The 24,690-nt window shown below is 36.7% G+C and overlaps 1 protein-coding gene across 3 annotated transcripts in view; it reads left to right on the forward strand.

Moving 5' to 3' along the window:
* The window catches only part of ATP13A3 (ATPase 13A3), a 63,502-nt gene that overhangs the window by 13,209 nt on the left and 25,603 nt on the right, over nt 1–24,690 (forward strand). For all 3 annotated transcript variants that reach the window (XM_068981456.1, XM_068981470.1, XM_068981463.1), the window contains 13 exons: nt 481–669; nt 2,203–2,264; nt 6,005–6,155; nt 8,640–8,756; nt 9,361–9,378; nt 9,703–9,856; nt 9,953–10,073; nt 14,434–14,558; nt 22,376–22,551; nt 23,079–23,201; nt 23,280–23,359; nt 24,279–24,321; nt 24,410–24,519. In XM_068981456.1, the coding sequence (XP_068837557.1) occupies nt 481–669; nt 2,203–2,264; nt 6,005–6,155; nt 8,640–8,756; nt 9,361–9,378; nt 9,703–9,856; nt 9,953–10,073; nt 14,434–14,558; nt 22,376–22,551; nt 23,079–23,201; nt 23,280–23,359; nt 24,279–24,321; nt 24,410–24,519 (1,469 nt within the window). The remainder of the gene's footprint in view (nt 1–480; nt 670–2,202; nt 2,265–6,004; nt 6,156–8,639; nt 8,757–9,360; nt 9,379–9,702; nt 9,857–9,952; nt 10,074–14,433; nt 14,559–22,375; nt 22,552–23,078; nt 23,202–23,279; nt 23,360–24,278; nt 24,322–24,409; nt 24,520–24,690) is intronic.

Below are 24,690 nucleotides of genomic sequence, written 5' to 3' on the forward strand. Positions count from 1 at the left end.
GTTTAGATGGTCTTTTATTTGCTTTCTTGTGACTTACGGGAGAAGTGATCACATACTCACCAAAAGCTTTATTCTTTTTTCTTTTTTTAACCTCTGGTATATACAGCATTAAAATTATTGGTGATTACTGAATTGAAGATACTTCTAAGGGACCTTGTTAAATTTCTTTTTTCTGTTCCTTGTAAAGACTCTGATAGTAGTAAGAGTCAGTATCTAAAAATGTTTACTTTGAAGTATGTAGTGTATGAAGTATATGGGGCTATTAAAGTAGGAATTTAAAAAAATAATAGCTCTCATTTCACAGCCCACTGACGATTCATTGAGCTTTCTATTTTGCAGCATCTCTAAAGGGGAAAAAAATTATAATTAATAGATGAATATATATGTGCTTAATATATATTAAAATTAAAGAAATACTCATTGGATTAATAAATATTTAATAGTAGCGGGGTCTGACATTTATTTTTATGTTAACTGTAGGTTGAAGTTGGGGATATAATCATCGAGTCTCTCGATATCATTACAATCACTGTGCCGCCTGCGCTTCCTGCTGCAATGACCGCTGGCATTGTGTATGCCCAAAGAAGACTGAAGAAAGTGGGGATTTTCTGCATCAGTCCCCAGAGGATCAACATCTGTGGACAGCTGAATCTTATTTGCTTTGACAAGGTTGGTTCAGTTTCATAATCATTCTTAAAGGTCCCTCTGTAGTTTTGTAAAGCTCAAGTATTTAGATTAATGGTTTCTGTGTTCTTTATCAACTAATTTGCACGCATTTTAAAAGAAATGTTTTTCTAATTTTCCTTTTTCTTAAACTTATTTGGCATCTGTATCATTTTTATATTATTTTTTCATTTTTTAAAATTTTTATTACTTTGGATATTGCTTATTTGCCCACATCTGCAATTAACCAGTCCTTCTAGAATTATACCTTGTAGTAGTAGTTAAATTTATTTGCTCTTTCATGTTTTTAACAGAATAGACTTCATACAGATATGTTTTCTGGAATGTTATTGCTATGAAGTATATACATTTAGTGTTTGCTCTATGATTTTATTGAATGTGTTATAAAATTACAAAGGACACTGATTATATAATTTCATGTGAAAATGACAGATTTTTTTACTTGTTTGAAATACAGAGGGTTCTCCTTTCCTCACGTGGGATCAGTTTTTCTTAAAGTTCAGAGAACTAAATCTTGACCAGGTTCTTTTGGGTAACTGATATGATACATATTTGATTTTTGTGTATCATCTTTATTATCAAGAAAAAAAAAGTGAGGTGTATTTTGTTAAGAAAAAAGAAAGTCATAACTTAATGACTGTTTCATATTAAATTAGTCTGTTCAGAAAATTTTTTTTATGTTTGATCTTTTTTGGAAATGTTTAAAAAGTTTTTAAGCAGACCCAGAAGTGGAAAAAAAGATGTAAGTGAAATAAACTCATTTACCCATTATCCTACTTAAACAGTTAACCAGCATTTTGTCAGTCTTAACTTTATTGTCCCCTCATTTTGAAGGTGGCAGCATTAGACATTATATTACTTTATCCGTATATTTCAGTATGTAGCTCTAGAAGATAAAATAATGTTTTAAAAACACATTACCATTATCACTGCTTACTACTACACTTAACAGAATTAGCAGCCTCTGTATTACCTAATATCCAGTACATATTCAGGTTTCCCTGCTTTACAGTCTGTGTTTTCAGTTGTAATCCAAATACAGATTGCAATGATTGCAGTTAATCGGTAACCATTATTTTTCTCGCCGTTCTTTTCCAGTCATCTTATTGGAGAACCCAGGTTATTTATTTCCTGAATTTGGCTGATTACACCTCTTGATATCATTTAACTTTGTTCTTCTTCCCTGTTTTGGCTCCATATGCCCTAATCTCTCCCTCCTGTGTTGGCATCTATTGTGATAGGTTGAGTGGCGCATTGTTCCACTGTTTAATAACACAAGCACATCAGTATACATTTCTATACATATCTCCCCCCACCCCACCCACACAGAGGAACTGTACCAAGGGAGTGTTCTGCACCCTTTTCCTCAATTTTGTCTTGAAAGTTATTCTCTGTTAGCACACACACACAGATCTTATTCATCTCCTTCCCCATTTTGTGTCTGTATAGCACTCTATTATGTAGACATGACATAGTTTTTCATGATTTTGTAAATATGTGCTTTTTTTTTTTTTGAAGACTGGAACCCTTACTGAAGATGGTTTAGATCTTTGGGGGATTCAACGAGTGGAGAATGCACGGTAATTATTAGCTAGACTTGACCATTTATTGTTGTTGTTGTCAGTCACTCAGTCATGTCTGACTATTTTTGACCCCATGAACTGCAGCATGCCAGACTCCCCTGTCCTTCACTGTCTCCCGGGGTTTGCTCAAACTCATGTGCATTGAGTTAATGATGCCATCCAACCATTTCATCTTCTGTTGTCCCCTTTTCCTCCTCCCCTCAGTCTTTTCCAGCATCAGGGTCTTTTATTAGTTTATTTTTAATAAATATATTAATATATGAAACAGTCAGACTCATAGAAAATAATACGACAGACAGCTCTGTACCCACTACTGAGATTAAACAGTTGACATTTTGCCATATTTGTTTCAGATCTCTGAAGCAAAAAGATGTAAAACATTACAGATACTGCTGACATCTTACCTATCCCTTTGTCTGTCCTTGCTGTTGTTCTGAAGTGGTGTTGTTATCCTTGCATGTTTTTATAGTTTACTTCCTGTGTATCTACCCATAAACGAGATCTGTCCATAAATAAGTATATACGGCTGATATGCACTGTATGTGTTTTTGCCGCCTTTTGGCCTCATAACATTGTTTCCAAGATTGCTCCATGTTGATATGTATAGATCCAAATTATGAATCTTAACTATTGTTTAGTATGCCATTGTGTGACTAAACCGTAATATTTGTTCTTCATCCCAAGGGCAGTTTCAGTTTTTCTTTATTTTTCCTTCCATACTCATAAACAGTGTTGCAATTAAAGTTCTTAGGGTTACAACTCCTGTGAGTATGTGGTTGAGTTGGAGTAAACCAGTTTCTTCACAGTTTCAGTACTGGATCGTACAACACATGTATGGCCACAGCTCTAGTAGGTACCATCTGCTTACTCTCTAAGTGGTGGTGCAGACTCACTCTCCCTCAGTGTTTGGGTGATCCTGTTGCCCCGCATCCTTGCCAAACTTGGTTTTGCCAGACTTCTAATTTTCCCAAATGACTAGCTATGAAATGTTATTTCATTGTGGCTTTGTTCGGAGTTTCTTCATAACTTATAAAGCTGAACATTTTTTCAGATTTTTTGAAGGAGGATTATTTGGCATTCTGTGTATTGTCAGTTTATATCCTGATTCTTTTTTTTTAATGGTGTTGTGTGTCTTTATCTTATTCATTTATTAGAAGTCCTTTGTATTTTCTGGGTGATAATCTTTTTCAGTGCTCTGCGTTATGAAAATATTTCTCCAGTCTCTTGTTTTATATTTTTTTACTTTATTGCTATCTTTTGATGCCTACAAGTTTTACTACTATAGTTGTGTTTTTGCTGGTTTTTTTTTTCCTCTCTTGAAAGTATGGGATTTTGGTGTATACAGTTTGAGAGATTGTTATTTGGTTCATGTAATGTCAGAGTTGGCACATCTTGGTAAATAGCATATCACATTGTGAACTTACTTATCCCTAATGATGCCCATTGCTTTTAATTCTGTTTCATCAAATATTTGTGTGCTTACATACTAGCTTGCTCTTGCCTGATATATATATATATATAACTATGTATCTTTTTTTCCATCTCTTTTCACTCTTTCTCTGCCATTGTGTTCACATTTATTGTGATTTCGGATTATTTGAAATTATTTCTACCACCGACTCTTACCCCAGTTCCCACACACAGTTTTCACATTTCTCTCATTTTTTCAGAATTTATACATCCTAATCTTTATTACTTGTCCGTAAGTTACTAATATTCATATTTAGAGTCTAAAGTCTATGAATGTCTTTTTTTTCTTTTTTTAAGATGTTATTGCTTCTGTTCTAAGTTGTGGTTTTTGGCCTCAAGGCATGTTGGCTCTTAGCTTCCTGAACAGGGATCGAACCTATACCTCCTGCATTGAAAAGTGAAATCTTAACCCTGGACTACCAGGGAAGATGCTATGGGTGTCTTTATTAGTTTCTAACTCCATAAAACCTATAGACTGTAGACTACTTTTACTTTTACCTCCCTTTTTGTATGCATTTGTTATATAGCATTTTATGATTTTTATGATTTTGGTTTTGTATACAGTCTACATGCTAAGATGTACCTAGGTGGATGGATGGGTTTGGTAACCATTGTTTCTTATATCCCATTCCTGTGGATTAAATTGCCATGTTCGTAGATGTCTTAGTCTTCTTTAGTAATTTTTTTTCTCCTTTGTTGTTTAAAAAATACTTCTTTATGCTTGATTTCTGCAGTTTCACCATGATATTTTTGTTTGTTTGTGTGGGACTAATTCTGCTTCTTGATTCCAAAGATTCATTCTTTTCATAAATTCTGGAAAGTGTGCAGCTTCTTTTTATTCGCATTGTGGCTTTCCCCCCATTCTTTCTCTCCATCTGGAAATCCTAACCATATCCTGGATAATAAATTTCATTTGTTTTTTTTCAAATCTGGCTCTCTCCTTTCCCCACCATGGTGTCGTGTTCTTTTTCGAAGTCTATAATTTTAAAATGCCTTCTTTGCATTCTTTCAGATCGCCATTCTATTATCTCCAGTTTATGGGATTCTAATTCTGTCTTTGTTGTGTCTATTGAGGCATGAGAATTATTTCCTGGTTCATTTTTAAATTATGGATTCATCCTTAGTGGAGTTTTTTTGTGAGACTCCTTTGTAGCTGTGTTGTGGGAGTGCCTCTCCTGAGAGTTTTGACCTTTTTTTGGCCAAAAGTAATGTCAGTGGTACCAGGCAAACTTTAATGTTACTTTTATAACTTGGGGATTTCTGGACTGGACAGTAGCATATATATTCAAACCGAGATGCCATCCTGAGTAGCTTAATGGTTTAGAGTTCAGGCCCTGACATCAGACCTCTTGTGTTTGAACCCTTGTTTTGCCACCTGTGTGCTGTGGCATGGCAAGTGGCTTAAAACCTCCTGCTTCAGTTTCCTCATCTATAAAATGGTGATAATAAAACACCTTTCTATGGTATAGGATGAGATGAGGCAAGTAAATTTAAAGTTCTTTGAATAGTGCCCAATACATAGTAAATATTACACAGATATTAATTATTTTTTTGAACTTTGGGTGAGGGGAAAGGGATAAGCTTATTCTTACTTACGCATTTGAGTCTGTGGGTGAATCTTTTCTTTTTCCAGGGTTGTAGTTCTCCAAGAGCGTCTTGGTGAGAGGGATTCTCTCAGTTCCAACTTCCTACTTTGCATGTGCCCAGGGCTTTATCTCTTGTTCTTGTGTGGTTATTAAAACCCAAGGCCTTAAGGGTACTGAGAGGGCTTCCCTCCCTTCTTCCTTCTCCCCCCATAGTCACAGCATCTGTTTAAGGTCACACCCCTTTGGTTGTCCTTTCCCTGTTTTTGGCACTTAAAAATTTCCCTTTCTTTCTTACAAGCTCAGGTTTGTATTTGAAAGGTAGTGTGTTACACAGTCATTTTATGTTTTTGCAAGAGATTTTTTTGTGTGTTCTAATTTCCCATATGTCCATAGGCAAGCGTTTTAATTATTATTGAGTAAGTAGTATTTTCTGTACCAGTACATCTGGTCTAGTTATTTAGAATCTAAGAGAATACTATATTTTTCTCATGTATAATAATTTTCATGGAAGAAAATATTTTTGAATGTCAGAATGTATAATGAAATGAATACATGCAATATGTACGTAAATGAGAACATTAAATTTCTACTTTTAAAAATAGTAAAACCTGAGAAGTTCTGTTAAACTACTCTCTTCAGTCTTGGGGTTTATGAATCTAATTCAGTGCGTTTTCTATATAGTTTTCTTTTGCCAGAAGAAAAGGTTTGCAGTGAGATGTTGGTAAAGTCTCAGTTTGTTGCTTGTATGGCTACTTGTCATTCACTTACAAAAATTGAAGGAGTGCTTTCTGGAGATCCACTTGATTTGAAAATGTTTGAAGCCATCGGATGGGTAAGTTCAATGTTTTAAAGTACAGTTAACTTCAGGAAAATAGTAAAAATTAACTTGCAGAAGAATTATTTCTTCAACTTGTTTTGATTTTGGTCTGTCTCATATAAAGAACTATGTAATTTCTAAAGATATGTCACCGGAGAAATATTTACAGTTGTGTAGAAATTCTGTTTTAGTTTAATTGATTCATTCAAACAGCCTTTAATAGAGGAAGACCTGGACCGGCTCAGGGCCCTGTTGTATGTTTACGGGAGAAAGCAGGATCATATCTTGAGGCAGTAGGTCTAAGCAGTAAGGTGATCTCAGTGACTCAGTTTGTTGGCCATAGGGAAAAAGTATAGAGTGGTCATGTGTCTTCAGGCCCCCCATTCTACTTCCTGTGTCCTTTCTCTGTCTCCTTCTCAACACACACATGTGCACACACACATGCTCAGAGAGGTTTCTGTTTGTTCACTTCTTTGTTTTGTCATCGATTATTTTAATTTCCGAGTGCTTGCTCTGGTTGTTAGTATTTTCCAGCATCCAGTTCTTGTTTTACAGGTATCAGTTTGTTTTTAAAGTTCCCTTCTTGCTTCTGAATTTTTCATTTTCTCTAGGTTCAGTTTTTTCTCCCTTCCTATACTTAATCTTCTCCTTTATACTTTTAAAAAAAATTGAGGTGTCATGGACATCTTCCTGTTGATTATCACTATATTTCTTCATCCTACTTTCATATTTAAGAGAGTGAAGGTTTGATTTGATACTCTGGGTAGGTGCTGCAACAACGTTTTTATCCTTGCCCATATGTATGTTTGTCCTGAGAAGTATGTTGGTATATTGGTTTTCCTGGGAAGGGTCTTCCCTGAGTGGGAAGGCTGCCTGGGGGAGCCTGTTGTAGTGGGGCCCCATCAGCAGGCCTTGAGTTCAGGAGGGAAGTAGTAGTCTTTTGGTTGCTTTCCCACTCTCTCCCACAGTGCTTGCACAAGCAGTACCCAGGAATACTGCCCCTCATTTTAGCAGCCCTTCCTCCTCTCAGGGATGTAGTTTATATCTCTATAGAGTATGACCTCTGTGACTTTTTTTTTCTTTTGCTTTGACAAGCTATTCTGATTGATAAGTTTGATCCCACCTCTCCTCTGTGTCCTTTCGTGTTTATCCTGGGCTCCTGTTTCCTTATTGCAGTATCCATCATTGTATTTCAGTTCTACTCTGTTTACTTTTACAGTGTTATTTCTTTTCCTGTGTTTGGTTAATATTTTGAAAGGTGGGGTAAGGGGGGATGAGTGACAAAGTTCTCTGCCGTCTTCTGAAAGCCCACAGTAAATACTCATCAACTTTAATTCCTTAAAAGAGGCCCACTTCTTTTATAAAGAGTAAAACAAAGTATAGTTGATTATCTCTGATATTTTCTAAAGCTTTTCTCCAGCCGATTTCGGTAGATTTATTGCTCTGTATGTGACCCTTAAAAAGTGGGCTAAATAAGTCAGTTTGTATAGTAAATAGCGTGCTTTTTCGACTCAGATGCTTTGATATCTGATCTTACCACAGAGTATCTATGGAATGTTTTTACATAACTAGGCACTGCTGTTATTTAAAGTGATTAATACCATGTAAGATGCATGCCAATTTCAGAGGTGTTAAAATGTTTCTTAAGAATTGTGTAAAATTGGCTAATTCAGCATAGCTCTCTTCCCCATCATTTTCCCACTCATGATTCCTTCACTTACAGAGTGAAATTAGTTTCTTATTCATATATGTGTATTCAATATAAGTTTTTTTATTGAATTTTCCACCAAAAATAGTTTAATATTAAATTTCAAGGAGCTAGCATAATAGTGCTTTAATTAGATGTGTTCAGACTGGGAAAACTGGGCTTCCCTGGTGGCTCAGTGATAAAGAACTCACCTGCCAATGCAGGAGACGCAGGTTCAGTCTCTGGGTCAGGAAGGTCCCCTGGAGAAGGAAATGGCACCCACTCCCGTATTCTTGCCTGGGAAATGCCGTGACAGGAGCCTGGCGGGCCTACAGTCCATCAGGTTGCAAAAGAGTTGGACATGACTTAGTGACTGAGCAATAACAACAACAAGCTGGAAAGCTAAATTTACAATTCCTGCCTCAGTGAGCTCCTGACCCAGTGGTTCTACTAAACATATCTGAGCTCTGCATATTTTGAATCCTCTTCTGTTAGCAGCAGGGAATCTGTGGATGATAGACTAAAAATTTTTGAAACTGCAGGGACGTTCTGTATTTTACAGAACTAGTCTCTAGACTTAATTGGTTATAGGCGCAATATTAGAAGTTTTTCTCTATTTCTTTACTAACCTCTGCCTCCCCTCTCCCACAGGTTACTAGAACTTTAAAACTAGCTTTATTTATACTTTGTTTTACTTAAAAAAAAAAAAAAAACCTTAACTGAGGATAGCCATAACGTTTTATTTTAAAATGGAACCAGTGAGTTGAATTTATGAGTTTCATGAATCAGTGTGTTGATTATTTTCCTTTCAGATTCTGGAAGAAGCAACTGAAGAAGAAACAGCACTTCATAATCGAATTATGCCAACTGTGGTTCGTCCTCCAAAACAGCTGCTTCCTGAATCTGCACCTGCAGGAAACCAAGAAATGGTATGGAACTGCCTGATAATTCTTTTGGTGCTTACATTTTCTCCTCATTTTAAAATATTGCTGGAAGATGGAATCACATGTCCTTTTAAAAACTCTAATGCAGATATGAATATCTTTACTGCATTTATCAGAAACTATGCCTGGTGTGTTAGAGGCATTCCATGGAAAACATTGAGATTTAATTCTCAGTGCTGTTCCTTTCTTTCCTACTTAGCAAGCAGCTTGGAGCCTTGTGATTTAGATGCATGGTGGTTAAGACTTTTAGTTTGCATTGTATTCCTAGGATTTAATAAAAAGAATATGTGGAAGCCTTTATTTTTAGGTTAATTTTTAAATATATACCTCTTAGTTCGTTTAAGAACTTAATATGTTAATATTCCTAGGATAGCAGAGTGTTTTAAAATACTCAAGAATAAACTTTTCTTTTTTAAGACATGGGAGCTGGTAGAGAAGCAATCTTAAACCTGACTTTGAAATATTAAAAATTCTGTGTTATTTTCCAAATAAATTTGTGGATACGCAGTTAAATTTTTTTTCACTTGAGTGTGTTAATTGACTTAATCTGTACTTTTACTTTATTCTTTTTGTCTTATTTTCTTTTTAGGAGCTGTTTGAACTTCCAGTAAGTGAAGAATGTTTACTCATTACCTAAGTATATCTTAAAAAAAAATTTTTTTTTTTAATTGAGGTATAGTAATGATGCTGGGAGGGATTGGAGGAGACAGAGGATGAGATGGCTGGACGGCATCATCGACTCGATGGACGTGAGTTTGAGTGAACTCCAGGTGTTGGTGATGGACAGGGAGGCCTGGCATGCTGCAATTCATGGGGTCGCAAAGAGTTGGACACGACTGAGCGACTGAACTGAACTGAACTGAAATATACTGGTATATCTGTTTTAATTCTTTGAAAAATAATGGTTTGTGCATCTTTTGAAATTCTGTAGGCTGTTTATGAGATAGGAATTGTTCGCCAGTTCCCATTTTCCTCTGCTTTGCAACGTATGTGTGTGGTGGCCAGGGTGCTCGGGGACAGAAAGATGGATGCCTACATGAAAGGGGCACCAGAAGTCATTGCTGGTCTTTGTAAGCCTGAAACCGGTAAGGAAGCAGCAAGGCTTTGAGTGAAATTCTGATACTTGTGTAAGCTGGTAATCACAGTTCTAACAATGACCTTCATTTTCTCTTTTTTAAAAGTTCCTGGTGATTTTGAAAAAGTTTTGGAAGATTACACCAAACAGGGCTTCCGTGTGATTGCTCTTGCACACAGAAAATTGGAGTCAAAACTGACATGGCACAAAGTGCAGAATGTTGGCAGGTACACGTTGCTGAATGGTTTTGCCTACAGTTTCCAATAAGGCATCATTTATGTTTATGAAAGTCTTGTGCAATCATTTATATTCAGTTTATTATTTACTAAGTAAATGATTATTGGATATGTGCAAATGTATAGCATAATTCAATGTTTTAGGCAATTGAGATAAAAGTACAACTCCCTGGAACTATTTTTAATTAATTTTTTAAATGTTTATTGAGTGCTTGCTATGTGTTGGGCGTGTTCGAGCAACATAATTATGTTTTTGGTAAACATTCTACGGAAGTTTATTTTCCAATGATCTACAGTTATTCCTTGGTATCTATAGGGGATTGGCTCCTGGACCTGCCGAGCAGATTCAGCTATGGATCTTGTAGTACTAATAGTATTTATTGAAAAACATCCATGTGTAATTGGACTCACACAGTTCAAACTCATGTTATTCAAGGGTCACCCATACTTGCTTTTGCCTAGTAGTTGAAACCAAGTGCTCGTTTGATCAGAGTATCATGAGTCACAATAACACCTTCCACCCTCACCGCCAAAGGTTAGATGGCCATTACCAACATCACATTTACCTCCAGTTACAGCTATGTGTCACATTCAAGGATTGTCCTGTTATAATAAGACTGATCTAGCCTAACCTTTTGAAAATAACACTTTTGGTTAGGAATATTTCATGGTGGACCTAGCACTTCAAAGCGGAAAGTAAGATTTATTGGCTCTCCTGCTGATTCTGCCTATCAAATAGACTTTTCTTTTCACATCCCCACTGTCATTGTCTCTCATTCAGGGACTTAGCTCTTTTCTCCACTTTTCCCTTTGTCTAATCTGTGTACCACACTCTGTCCACTGAGAGGTTTTAACATTCAAATCTAATACCAGTCTTCTACCTGGAATTCTTATAATAAGTGGCTTCCCATCACCTTTCAGAGGAGTTCTTGATCAAGAATATAAATCAGGAAAGAAACAATGAAACACATACTTAATTTTTTTAAAAGGGTAAATGATAACAGATAATTATCAGAAAAGGACATATAAGTGGCCACTGAACACATGAAAAGGATGAGACACTTCAGTTTTGGGGGAGCTACAGAATTAAACCACAACCAGGGTTTTTTCTTAAAGTTTACAAAATTCAAAAGATTGATGATATCAAATGTTAGCAAAGGCTTGAGAAAATTTTAACAAAAATTCTCCAAAGAAGACATACAGATGGCTAACAAACACATGAAAAGATGCTCAACATCACTCATTATCAGAGAAATGCAAATCAAAACCACAATGAGGTACCATTTCATGCCAGTCAGAATGGCTGCAATCCAAATACAACCAGTAAATGCTGGAGAGGGTGTGGAGAAAAGGGAACCCTCCTACACTGTTGGTGGGAATGCAAACTAGTACAGCCACTTTGGAGAACAGTGTGGAGATTCCTTAAAAAACTGCAAATAGAACTACCTTATGACCCAGCAATCCCACTGCTGGGTATACACACTGAGGAAACCAGAATTGAAAGAGACACGTGTACCCCAATGTTCATCACAGCACTGTTTATAATAGCCAGGACATGGAAGCAACCTAGATGTCCATCAGCAGATGAATGGATAAGAAAGCTGTGGTACCTATACACAATGGAGTATTACTCAGCCACTAAAAAGAATACATTTGAATCAGTTCTAATGAGGTGGATGAAACTGGAGCCGATTATACAGAGTGAAGTAAATCAGAAAGAAAAACACCAATACAGTATACTAAGGCATACATATGAAATTTAGAAAGATGGTAACGATAACCCTGTATGCAAGACAGCAAAAGAGACACAGATGTATAGAACAGTGTTTTGGACTCTGTGGGAGAGGGCGAGGGTGGGATGATTTGGGAGAATGGCATTGAAACATGTATAATATCATGTAAGAAACGAATCGCCAGCTAGGTTCTATGCAGGATACAGGATGCTCTGGGCTGGTGCACTGGGATGACCCAGAGGGATGGTATGGGGAGGGAGGTGGGAGAGGTGGTTCAGGATGGGGAACATGTGTATACCTGTGGCAGATTAATGTTGATGTATGGCAAAACCAATACAATATTGTAAAGTAATTAGCCTCCAATTAAAATAAATAAATTTAAATTTTAAAAAAAAGCTCAAAAAAAACCCTGCTGCTGAACTATTGTAAATTCCTAAAGAACTTGCATAATATCTATTAAAATCTAAGTTTACTTACGCAGTTTGACCCACCATGTACAGTCCATGGAATTCAGCTGAAGGAAATATATCTATGTGAGATAAGATTCAAGTTAAAATAGGGTAAATATCATAAATATGATAGTGGTTATGAAGTATTAATACTTTTAATTATTCTGAGCTCATTAAATGAAAAGTGAAGTGCAGTGTTTATAGTGCAATCCCATTTTTTTGGATGAAAATTAAGGGAGTGGAGTGGTTAGCTAAATAATAACTGAAAGGAAAAGGAACTTAATTCTACCCATTAAAACAGAATATTGAGGGGGATTTGGCCTAAGAAGGGACATAAAAAACGCAGCAGTAATCAAATGGTTTGAGGCATATTTGTGATTAGGAGCCTCACATGTAAAATACTGTATCCTAATTCCTACGAAGGGTACATTAGAGTTGCCTTTTTTAAAGCTTTGCCTTTTGCCACTCCTCCTCCCAGACCTTAAAAACTGAGAATTGAGTTGCCTCTGGTTCTTGAGCCTGTCTTTCAGGCAACCTTCCAGCCTTGGACCAACTGTTCCATCTGCCAAGGATACTCTACCCTCCCTATCAACTCTTCTCTCTCTCTGCTTCCCTTCATCTTTCAATTAAGATCTTCTCCGTGTTTCCATTCTACCTGTGGGGACAGATTTTGGCATTTCTCTTATAGCTTGAACCTGTGTATCTTGAATTGATTATTATACTCTTCATTAATTAGAGGGCAAGATTTCTATGACCGGCATCACTCATAGGAGAGTTAGGAAACTGGCTGCAGGCAGAAACCAGTACAGGAAAATGGTTACAGAGCTTTGACCCAGTAGTTTTACATTGGCACAGCTTTGTGCTTTGAAATGCATTTTCAAGTTTCAAGACTGACTTCTCCTGTTACCTCCAGCAGTATCATTTGTATAAAGTTTTCTAATTATTCTCTAATATCTTTACCACCCATTGTATAAATATATAATTTTAAAGGTGTTTAGACTTAGTTGCTGTTTACTTAAGCACTCTTATAGTTTAATTTTGTGTAGAAAAACCACTTGGTTAATCCAAGTCTGAAATTTTGGTCCCTAATTTCAAGCCCTGCTTTCTCCATTGAAGAAAGTATTTCTCTTCAATGTAATAGGATTTCGATAGCTTTAGTTTAAGAATGCTGCTATCGCTGAACAGACTTCTCCGTTACAGTACTGAAGCACATATTATTTTTGTGTGGTCTCTTTGCTTGCATGTCTGTTTCCCCACAAAAGGGTCTTAAGAGGAGGAGGAGTAGTAGTGTTAGTAACTCAGTTGTGGCTGACTCATTGCGACCCCATGGACTGTAGCCTGCCAGGCTCCTTTGTCCATGGGATTCTCCAAGCAAGAATACTGGAGTGGGTTGTCATTGCCTTCTCTAGAGGATCCTCCCGACCCAGGGATTGAACCCAGGTCTGCATTGCAGGAGGATTCTTTACTGTCTGAGCTACAGGGAAGTTGAGAGTAGAGATCCTGGCTTTTCATCTTTGACCTTCCAGTGACTTGTATGGTACTTGGTACATAGTAGATAATCACCTCTTTGAAGGAACAGCATCTTGATAACTACTGAAAATGAACATTGTAGAAAACCCATCTCTGAGTCCTGAATAGATCTCATTGTTGGACTGCTAATACTTTCTGCATCGCACTTCCAAGATCAAGATTTTGATCAAGAGTTATAAAATTCCTCAAAGACTTGATAGTGAATTCAGTATAACTGTTGAATGTGCCTGTGGTACAGTTTTTTCCTTTTCTCTTAACATTTAAATTAGAGTATGTTGTGTGGGAGGACAGTAAGGAATAGATATATTTTATGTTTATTCAGTTTGTAGGTAGGATACAAGATGAATATTCGTTAGTACTAGAAGAGTTCTGTGTCTTATTACAAAGATATACATTTCCTAAGAATCTTTATAAACCCATGTTTCAAAGGGTAAAACTTAATTTCAAAATGTATTTCTTGGGAATTACTTTTTCAGATTTAAACTTTTTGAGGTTGAACTCATAAACTTATACATTTATTCAGCATATAAAATGTTTTTAATTTATAATTGATGGCTATTTTAAATTGCCTTATCAACAAAGTGAACAAATGCTTGTTCTGTTGACTAAATCATTATGTTAAAATTTCTTTTTCTGCAGAGATGCCATCGAGAACAACATGGATTTTATGGGATTAATAATAATGCAGAACAAATTAAAGCGAGAAACCCCTGCAGTACTTGAAGATTTGCATAAAGCCAACATTCGCACTGTCATGGTCACAGGTTAGACTTTGTAAAAGGACACACGAAAAAACTGAGTGTGACTCTTAGAGTTCACGTTATCCATCATTAAGGAATGATCAGTGCATTATAAAAGCCTCCTTACCACTATATAATTCCATCTAATACTGCATTATTATCAGTCAAGTAATTAAATTTATCATAGAGTAGCTCCATCCTATGTTGCCCTGTTTTCAGCTCTGAATACTTTTCTAAGATAGAGGACAACTTCACAATACACTTTGGAAATCCTTTAGATCTGTTTATAATAAGTATAATAAACTAGTGAAGGACATACTATAAATATTTAGCTGTGCTCTTTTTTGTTATCTCTCTCTAATCACATTTCTTATAGCAGTTATTTTCCTTTGCTTGTGTTAGTTATTTGTAGATTTGTTTTCTCTACTAGAATATAAGATTTTTGAGGATGAAGAATACGATTGACGTATTTTGGGATTGTCTATAATTTTTAGAACTGTGCCACCAGATACATCGGAAGTGATTGGTTAAATTATATTTTTATATATAGAATAGTACATTTATTATTGTTTGAATGTGTAATAGTGAAAAGAGCCATTTTTTGGTTTCTTGTTTTTTTTAATTTTCATTTTTACTTTATTTTACTTTACAATACTGTATTGGTTTTGCCATACATTGACATGAATCCACCACGGGTGTACATGCGTTCCCAAACATGAACCCCCCTCCCACCTCCCTCCCCATAACATCTCTGTGGGTCATCCCCATGCACCAGCCTCAAGCATGCTGTATCCTGCGTCGGACATAGACTGGCAATTTGATTCTTACATGATAGTATACATGTTACAATGCCATTCTCCCAAATCATCCCACCTTCTCCCTCTCCCTCTGAGTCCAAAAGTCCGTTATACACATCTGTGTCTTTTTTGCTGTCTTGCATACAGGGTCGTCATTGCCATCTTTCTAAATTCCATATATATGTGTTAGTATATACTGTATTGGTGTTTTTCTTTCTGGCTTACTTCACTCTGTATAATTGGCTCCAGTTTCATCCATCTCATCAGAACTGATTCAAATGTATTCTTTTTAACGGCTGAGTAATACTCCATTGTGTATATGTACCACAGCTTTCTTATCCATTCATCTGCTGATGGACACCTAGGTTGTTTCCATGTCCTGGCTATTATAAACAGTGCTGTGATGAACATTGGGGTACACGTGTCTCTTTCAATTCTGGTTTCCTCGGTGTGTATGCCCAGCAGTGGGATTGCTGGGTCATAAGGTAGTTCTATTTGCAGTGTTTTAAGGAATCTCCACACTGTTCTCCAAAGTGGCTGTACTAGTTTGCATTCCCACCAACAGTGTAGGAGGGTTCCCTTTTCTCCACACCCTCTCCAGCATTTATTGCTTGCAGATTTTTGGGTCTCAGACATTCTGACTGGCGTGAAGTGGTACCTCATTGTGGTTTTGATTTGCATTTCTCTAATAATGAGAGATGTTGAGCATCTTTTCATGTGTTTGTTAGCCATCCGTATGTCTTCTTTGGAGAAATGTCTATTTAGTTCTTTGGCCCATTTTTTGATTGGGTCGTTTATTTTTCTGGAATTGAGCTGCATAAGTTGCTTGTATATTTTTGAGATTAGTTGTTTGTCAGTTGCTTCATTTGCTATTTCTCCCATTCAGAAGGCTGTCTTTTCACCTTGCTTATATTTTCCTTTGTTGTGCAGAAGCTTTTAATTTTAATTAGATCCCATTTGTTTATTTTTGCTTTTATTTCCAGTATTCTGGGAGGTGGATCATAGAGGATCCTGCTGTGATTTATGTCGGAGAGTGTTTTGCCTATGTTCTCCTCTAGGAGTTTTATAGTTTCTGGTCTTACATTTAGATCTTTAATCCATTTTGAGTTTATTTTTGTGTGCGGTGTTAGAAAGTGATCTAGTTTCATTCTTTTACAAGTGGTTGACCAGTTTTCCCAGCACCACTTGTTAAAGAGATTGTCTTTACTCCATTGTATATTCTTGCCTCCTTTGTCAAAGATAAGGTGTCCATATGTGTGTGGATTTATCTCTGGGCTTTCTATTTTGTTCCATTGATCTATATGTCTGTCTTTGTGCCAGTACCATACTGTCTTGATGACTGTGGCTTTGTAGTAGAGCCTGAAGTCAGGCAAGTTGATTCCTCCAGTTCCATTCTTCTTTCTCAAGATTGCTTTGGCTATTCGAGGTTTTTTGTATTTCCATACAAATCTTAAAATTATTTGTTCTAGTTCTGTGAAAAATATGGCTGGTAGCTTGATAGGGATTGCATTGAATTTGTAAATTGCTTTGGGTAGTATACTCATTTTCACTATATTGATTCTTCCAATCCATGAACATGGTATATTTCTCCATCTATTAGTGTCTTCTTTGATTTCTTTCATCAGTGTTTTATAGTTTTCTATATATAGGTTTTTAGTTTCTTTAGGTAGATATATTCCTAAGTATTTTATTCTTTTCGTTGCAATGGTGAATGGAATTGTTTCCTTAATTTCTTTTTCTACTTTCTCATTATTAGTGTATAGGAATGCAAGGGATTTCTGTGTGTTGATTTTATATCCTGCAACTTTAGTGTATTCATTGATTAGCTCTGGTAATTTTCTGGTGGAGTCTTTAGGGTTTTCTATGTAGAGGATCATGTCATCTGCAAACAGTGAAAGTTTTACTTCTTCTTTTCCAATTTGGATTCCTTTTATTTCTTTTTCTGCTCTGATTGCTGTGGCCAAAACTTCCAGAACTATGTTGAATAATAGTGGTGAAAGTGGGCACCCTTGTCTTGTTCCTGACTTTAGGGGAAATGCTTTCAATTTTTCACCATTGAGGATAATGTTTGCTGTGGGTTTGTCATATATAGCTTTTATTATGTTGAGGTATGTTCCTTCTATTCCTGCTTTCTGGAGAGTTTTTATCATAAATGGATGTTGAATTTTGTCAAAGGCCTTCTCTGCATCTATTGAGATAATCATATGGTTTTTATTTTTCAATTTGTTAATGTGGTGAATTACATTGATTGATTTGCGGATATTGAAGAATCCTTGCATCCCTGGGATAAAGCCCACTTGATAATGGTGTATGATCTTTTTAATGTGTTGTTGGATTCTGATTGCTAGAATTTTGTTAAGGATTTTTGCATCTAAGTTCATCAGTGATATTGGCCTGTAGTTTTCTTTTTTTGTAGTATCTTTGTCAGGTTTTGGTATTAGGGTGATGGTGGCCTCATAGAATGAGTTTGGAAGTTTACCTTCCTCTGCAATTTTCTGGAAGAGTTTGAGTAGGATAGGTGTTAGCTCTTCTCGAAATTTTTGGTAGAATTCAGCTGTGCAGCCATCTGGACCTGGGCTTTTGTTTGCTGGAAGATTTCTGATTACAGTTTCAATTTCCGTGCTTGTGATGGGTCTGTTAAGATTTTCTATTTCTTCCTGGTTCAGTTTTGGAAAGTTGTACTTTTCTAAGAATTTGTCCATTTCTTCCACGTTGTCCATTTTATTGGCATAGAACTGCGGATAGTAGTCTCTTATGATCCTTTGTATTTCTGTGTTGTCTGTTGTGATCTCTCCATTTTCATTTCTAATTTTATTGATTTGATTTTTCTCTCTTTGCTTCTTGATGAGTCTCGCTAATGGTTTGTCAATTTTATTTATCCTTTCAAAGAACCAGCTTTTGGCTTTGTTGATTTTTGCTATGGTCTCTTTTGTTTCTTTTGCATTTATTTCTGCCCTAATTTTTAAGATTTCTTTCCTTCTACTAACTCTTGGGTTCTCCAATTCTTCCTTTTCTAGTTGCTTTAGGTGTAGAGTTAGGTTATTTATTTGACTTTTTTCTTGTTTCTTGAGGTATGCCTGTATTGCTATGAACTTTCCTCTTAGCACGGCTTTTATAGTGTCCCACAGGTTTTGGGTTATTGTGTTTTCATTTTCATTAGTTTCTATGCATATTTTGATTTCTTTTTTGATTTCTTCTGTGATTTGTTGGTTATTCAGAAGTGTGTTGTTCAACCTCCGTATGTTGGAATTTTTAATAGTTTTTCTCCTGTAATTGAGATCTAATCTTAATGCATTATGGTCAGAAAAGATGCTTGGAATGATTTCGATTTTTTTGAATTTATCAAGTTTAGATTTATGGCCCAGGATGTGATCTGTCTTGGAGAATGTTCCATGAGCACTTGAGAAAAAGGTGAAATTCATTGTTTTGGGGTGAAATGTCCTATAGATATCAATTAGGTCTAACTGGTCTAATGTATCGTTTAAAGTTTGCGTTTCTTTGTTGATTTTCTGTTTAGTTGATCTGTCCATAGGTGTGAGTGGGGTATTAAAGTCTCCCACTATTATTGTATTATTGTTGATTTCCCCTTTCATACTTGCTAGCATTTGTCTTACATATTGCGGTGCTCCTATATTGGGTGCATATATATTTATAATTGTTATATCTTCTTCTTGGATTGATCCTTTGATCATTATGTAGTGGCCTTCTTTGTCTCTTTTCACAGCCTTTGTTTTAAAGTCTATTTTATCGGATATGAGTATTGCCACTCCTGCTTTCTTTTGGTCTCTATTTGCATGGTGTATCTTTTTCCAGCCCTTCACTTTGTCCCTTGTTTTGAAGTGGGTCTCTTGTAAGCAGCATATAGAGGAGTCTTGTTTTTGTATCCATTCGGCCAGTCTTTGTCTTTTGGTTGGGGCATTCAACCCATTTACGTTTAAGGTAATTATTGATAAGTATGATCCTGTTACCATTTACTTTATTGTTTTGGGTTCGAGTTTATACACCCTTTTTGTGTTTCCTGTCTAGAGAATATCCTTTAGCATTTGTTGGAGAGCTGGTTCGGTGGTGCTGAATTCTCTCAGCTTTTGCTTGTCTGTAAAGCTTTTGATTTCTCCTTCGTATTTGAATGAGATCCTTGCTGGGTACAGTAATCTGGGCTGTAGGTTATTGTCTTTCATCACTTTAAGAATGTGTTGCCATTTCCTCCTGGCCTGAAGAGTTTCTATTGAAAGATCAGCTGTTATCCTTATGGGAATCCCCTTGTGTGTTATTTGTTGTTTTTCCCTTGCTGCTTTTAATATTTGTTCTTTGTGTTTGATCTTTGTTAATTTGATTAATATGTGTCTTGGGGTGTTTCCCCTTGGGTTTATCCTATTTGGAGCTCTCTGTGTTTCTTGGACTTGGGTGATTATTTCCTTCCCCATTTTAGGGAAGTTTTCAACTATTATCTCCTCAAGGATTTTCTCATGGTCTTTCTTTTTGTCTTCTTCTTCTGGAACTCCTATAATTCGAATGTTGGAGCGTTTCATATCGTCCTGGAGGTCTCTGAGATTGTCCTCATTTCTTTTAATTCGTTTTTCTTGTTTCCTCTCTGATTCATTTATTTCTACCATTCTATCTTCTTTTTCACTAATCCTATCTTCTGCCTCCGTTATTCTGCTATTTGTTGCCTCCAGAGTGTTTCTGATCTCATTTATTGCGTTATTCATTATATATTGACTCTTTTTTATTTCTTCTAGGTCCTTGTTAAACCTTTCTTGCATCTTCTCAATCCTTGTCTCTAGGCTATTTATCTGTGATTCCATTTTGATTTCAAGATTATGGATCATTTTCACTATCAATATTTGGAATTCTTTCTCAGGTAGATTCCCTACCTCTTCCTCTCTTGTTTGGTTTGGTGGGCAACTCTCCTGTTCCTTTACCTGCTGAGTATTCCTCTGTCTCTTCATCTTGATTATATTGCTGCGTTTGGGGTGGCCTTTTTATATTCTGGTAATTTGTGGAGTTCTCTTTATTATGGAGCTTCCTCACTGTGGGTGGGGTTGTATCAGTGGCTTGTCTAGGTTTCCTGGTTAGGGAGGCTTGTGTTGGAGTTCTGGTGGATGGAGCTGAGTTTCTTCTCTCTGGAGTGCAGTGGAGTGACCAGTAATGGGTTATGAGATGTCAAAGGTTTTGGAGTAACTTTGAGCCGCCTGTATATTGAAGCTCAGGGGTGTGTTCCTGTGTTGCTGGAGAATTTGCGTGGTATGTCTTGTTCTGGAACTTGTTGGTCCTTGGGTGGAGCTTGGTTTCAGTGTAGGTATGGAGGCATTTGATGAGCTCCTATTGCTTAATGTTCCCTGAATTCAGGAGTTCTCTGATGTTTTCAGGCTTTGGACTTAAGCCTCCTGCTTCTGGTTTTCAGTTTTATTTTTACAGTAGCCTCTAGACTTCTCCATCTATACAGCACCGATGATAAAACACCTAGGTTAAAGATGAAAAGTTTCTCCACATTGAGGGACACTCAAAGAGGTTCACTGTTTTTGAAGACAATGGTCTGCTTTTCTGGTTGCCTGATGTCCTCTGCCAGCCTACAGAAGTTGTTTTGTGGAGTTTGCTCAGCGTTGAAATGTTCTTTTGAGGAATTTGAGAGGGAGAAAGTGGTCTTCCCGTCCTATTCCTCCGCCATCTTAGGACCGCCCCCCTGGTTTCTTTCTTGACTACTGCATTCAAAGGATTCTCTTGGTGTTAACACTGTTGATAATATTAGATAATTACCATTTCTTAGCTGTATGAAATTGTGGCAGCTCTAAAGTTTTCTTAGCAAAAAATCAGATTTAAGGCATTTACTTTATAACATTTATGTGTTCAGTAAGAGACTTATAGAGAAGATCTGTGTATGGTTTTATGTTTAGGAACTCTGAGGTCCATCTGATACCAGATAGCTTAAGTAACCAAATTTATTAGCGTCCCAGCAGTTCTTGGTTCTAGTGACTTTGCTTCAGAGCTCTTTCTGTCTGTATCGCTTGTTCTTGTTGTCCTGCCATGACAGAATATGGTGTGTCCCAAGAGGATCTGTCAGGTCACAGGAAGACATGCTTGGAAACAGTGGGTAGGATTAAGGGAAGAGGAGACAATAGTACCTCTTCTGGTAGCAGTGGGCTCCCCAAACCTTTGCCTGCTTCTCCTGTACGTTTGTATTTTCCGCCTTGATCTTGTCTTTAACAGTGTCTTTAATACTTTCCTCTCATGACTGAGAAGTTGTCTGTCTTGCTTCTCTTTATGTTTTATAAAGATTGTATACTTGTTACTTTGCTTTTTTTGTTGTTGTTGTTTGTGTGTGTGTGTGTGTGTAATCTTGCCTTTGTAATTCACTTTTTTCTTTATGTTGTGCTCATATTCTTGTATAGATTACCAGTCACTCCTTGGTTATTTCAACAATATTTATTGAGCACTGTGCCAAGCATTCGGAGAAGGCAATGGCACCCCACTCCAGTACTCTTGCCTGGAAAATCCCGTGGACGGAGGAGCCTGGTAGGCTGCAGTCCATGGGGTCGCTAAGAGTCGGGCACAACTGAGCGACTTCACTTTCACTTTTCACTTTCATGCATTGGAGAAGGAAATGGCAACCCACTCCAGTGTTCTTGCCTGGAGAATCCCAGGGACAGAGGAGCCTAGTGGGCTGCTGTCTATGGGGTTGCACAGAGTCGGACACGACTGAAGCGATTTAGCAGCAGCAGCAGTGCCAAGCATTGAATGGGTACCCCTAGTGCATGACTCACAAAGGTTGAGAATGTATTTGACTTTAACAGTTGTGGGTGAGAATGTTCTGACTATTTAGTATCTATCTTCTTTTGATTTGAGGCTTCCTTTGATATATGTATGTCCTGATTAACTTTTAATTCCAGGCTAACTTTTAAATTCCAAGAGTAAGGACTATACATTAACTTCATTTTGCCCAGCCCACTTATGGGGACTGTAGTAGATTCTCAGTAAATACTTGTTGTTTAATATATTTATGTTTTCATTTTAATGTTAATGTATTTTCAATGTTTTGAAAATTAGGTGACAACATGTTGACTGCCGTCTCTGTAGCCAGAGACTGTGGAATGATACTACCTCAGGATAAAGTTATTATTGCTGAAGCATTACCTCCAAAGGATGGGAAAGTTGCCAAGATAAACTGGCATTATGCAGACACCATAACACAGAGTAATGATTCATCAGCAATTGACCCGGAGGTAATGTCAAGTAGAGTTTTCTTTTTTGAAGCTTGCTTATTTTAATTTATTCTGAAATAATAAAAAGTGGTGCATTAAAACTCAACAAAACAAAAAGTTAACAAAACAGAAGCCTGAGCCCTCTCCTCAGAGACTTGGATTCACCAGAATGAGGCCAGATGCAGTATCGCAGTGTTTCAATTTTGATGTTTTTAGCCAAAGTTGAGAAGCACAGTTTTATACTATAAGAATCCCAAGTATTTATCTTAGTTTAAAAGTAGTGATAAATGGTGCAGATGGTCCATAATATTTGGCTCATGGATCATTTCAAATTGAAGCTGATATTTAGACTTAAGTGTTACTCTTTAAATAATAATATAGATGGATTATCGTAAAATTAAATTTTCTTTAACATTCAGTAAACGTTTAACAGCATTTTATATGAAACATCAAATGAAAAAATTTAGTTTTGGGTCAAACATATTCAAAATAGGATTCTTTTACTTGATCTGGCTGCCTAAATACTGTTCTGAATGTCTTATACACAGGCTATTCCAATTAAATTGGTCCATGATAACTTAGAGGATCTTCAGGTGACTCGTTATCACTTTGCAATGAATGGAAAATCATTTTCAGTGATTTTGGAGCATTTTCAAGACCTTGTTCCTAAGGTTAGTGATTTGGGTTATGTATGTTTTTAGATGAATATATGGCAAACAGTATTTTAAAGAAATTCATGTTTTTTCCAGTTGATGCTGCATGGCACTGTGTTTGCTCGTATGGCACCTGATCAGAAGACCCAGTTAGTAGAAGCATTGCAAAATGTAGAGTAAGTATTGGTGGGTCTTGGTTTTGTTTTGTTTTGGTGGCCACACCGCATGGCATGCAAGATCTTACTTCCCCGACTGGGGATCCAACCCGTGTTCCCCTGCAGTGGAAGCTCTGAATCCTAATCACAGAACTTCAGGGGTTTTCCTGTTTTTGTTTAATACTTATGAATTGTAGTTAGGTTTTCAAAACCAGAAAAGTAACTAATATTTCATGTATATAAATGTGTCAACTCTAAGACAGCTAAGCCTCTTTAAAAGAGACTTCCTGGTGGCTCAGTGGTAAAGAATCTGCCTCCAAAGTAGAAGACTGGGGTTCTCTCCCTGGGTCGGGAAGATCCCCTGCAGGAGGAAATGGCAACCCACTCTAGTATTCTTGCTTGGACAATTCCATGGACAGAGGAGCCTGGTGGGCTATAGTCCATGGGGTCCCAGAAGAGTTGGACATGACTTAGTGGTTAGGCAACCAACAAGTGCTTATTTATTTAAAGTACATATCCACCATTCCTCTTCTAGGTGATATCCATGAGGTAGAGTTAATTCACTCAGCTTGATAGAAGTAATGTTACAGTTTTAGTAAATAATGATGTTTTCAAGTTTTTAAAGGAGAAATCTTTACTGATAGCCTTAAAAGTAAATACCAAAGACTAGGCTGGCCTGAGTCCTTTGTGCTAAAGATTAGGCAGTTGAGATGTCCATGTGATAGAAATAGAACAGTGACCCAAGTCATTTGAGTTGTAGGCTGGTGCTATTTGCAGAGTAACATGCCCATGGTCGTTATAATGAAAAGATTCATTAGTTAGCACTAGGGGAATCTTAGTTTGTTAACTCTTGCTAGTACTATACTGGAGGAAATCTTAAATTAAAAGTTGTATATTTTAAGAAATTAATAAAAATCGTAACGTAATTTTTGTTTCTTAGTTACTATGTTGGGATGTGCGGTGACGGCGCAAATGATTGTGGTGTAAGTATAGACTTTGTGATTTACAGTTCTTTCTCTGGCTAAGTCAAGTACCCAAGACTCAAAAGAATTTTCTTCTTTAATCCATTAGGCTCTGAAGAGGGCACATGGAGGCATTTCCTTATCAGAGCTCGAGGCTTCAGTGGCATCTCCCTTTACCTCCAAAACTCCTAGTATTTCCTGTGTGCCAAACCTTATCAGGTAGTATACATTAGAAATCTTGCTCTATTAATCCAGAAAAAAAGGTCATAGGAAGTAATATGAATTTGTTTTAATGGTGTGTTAGTGCACTTGATCAGTAATGCTTTAGCAACAGATTGATTGCTACTCCTCATTTCTTCCAGTTCTGCTTTGGCTTAGTTCTTTTTGGCA

The sequence above is a fragment of the Capricornis sumatraensis genome, chromosome 1 (assembly GCF_032405125.1).
Source record: "Capricornis sumatraensis isolate serow.1 chromosome 1, serow.2, whole genome shotgun sequence".
Taxonomy (NCBI): Eukaryota; Metazoa; Chordata; class Mammalia; order Artiodactyla; family Bovidae; genus Capricornis; species Capricornis sumatraensis.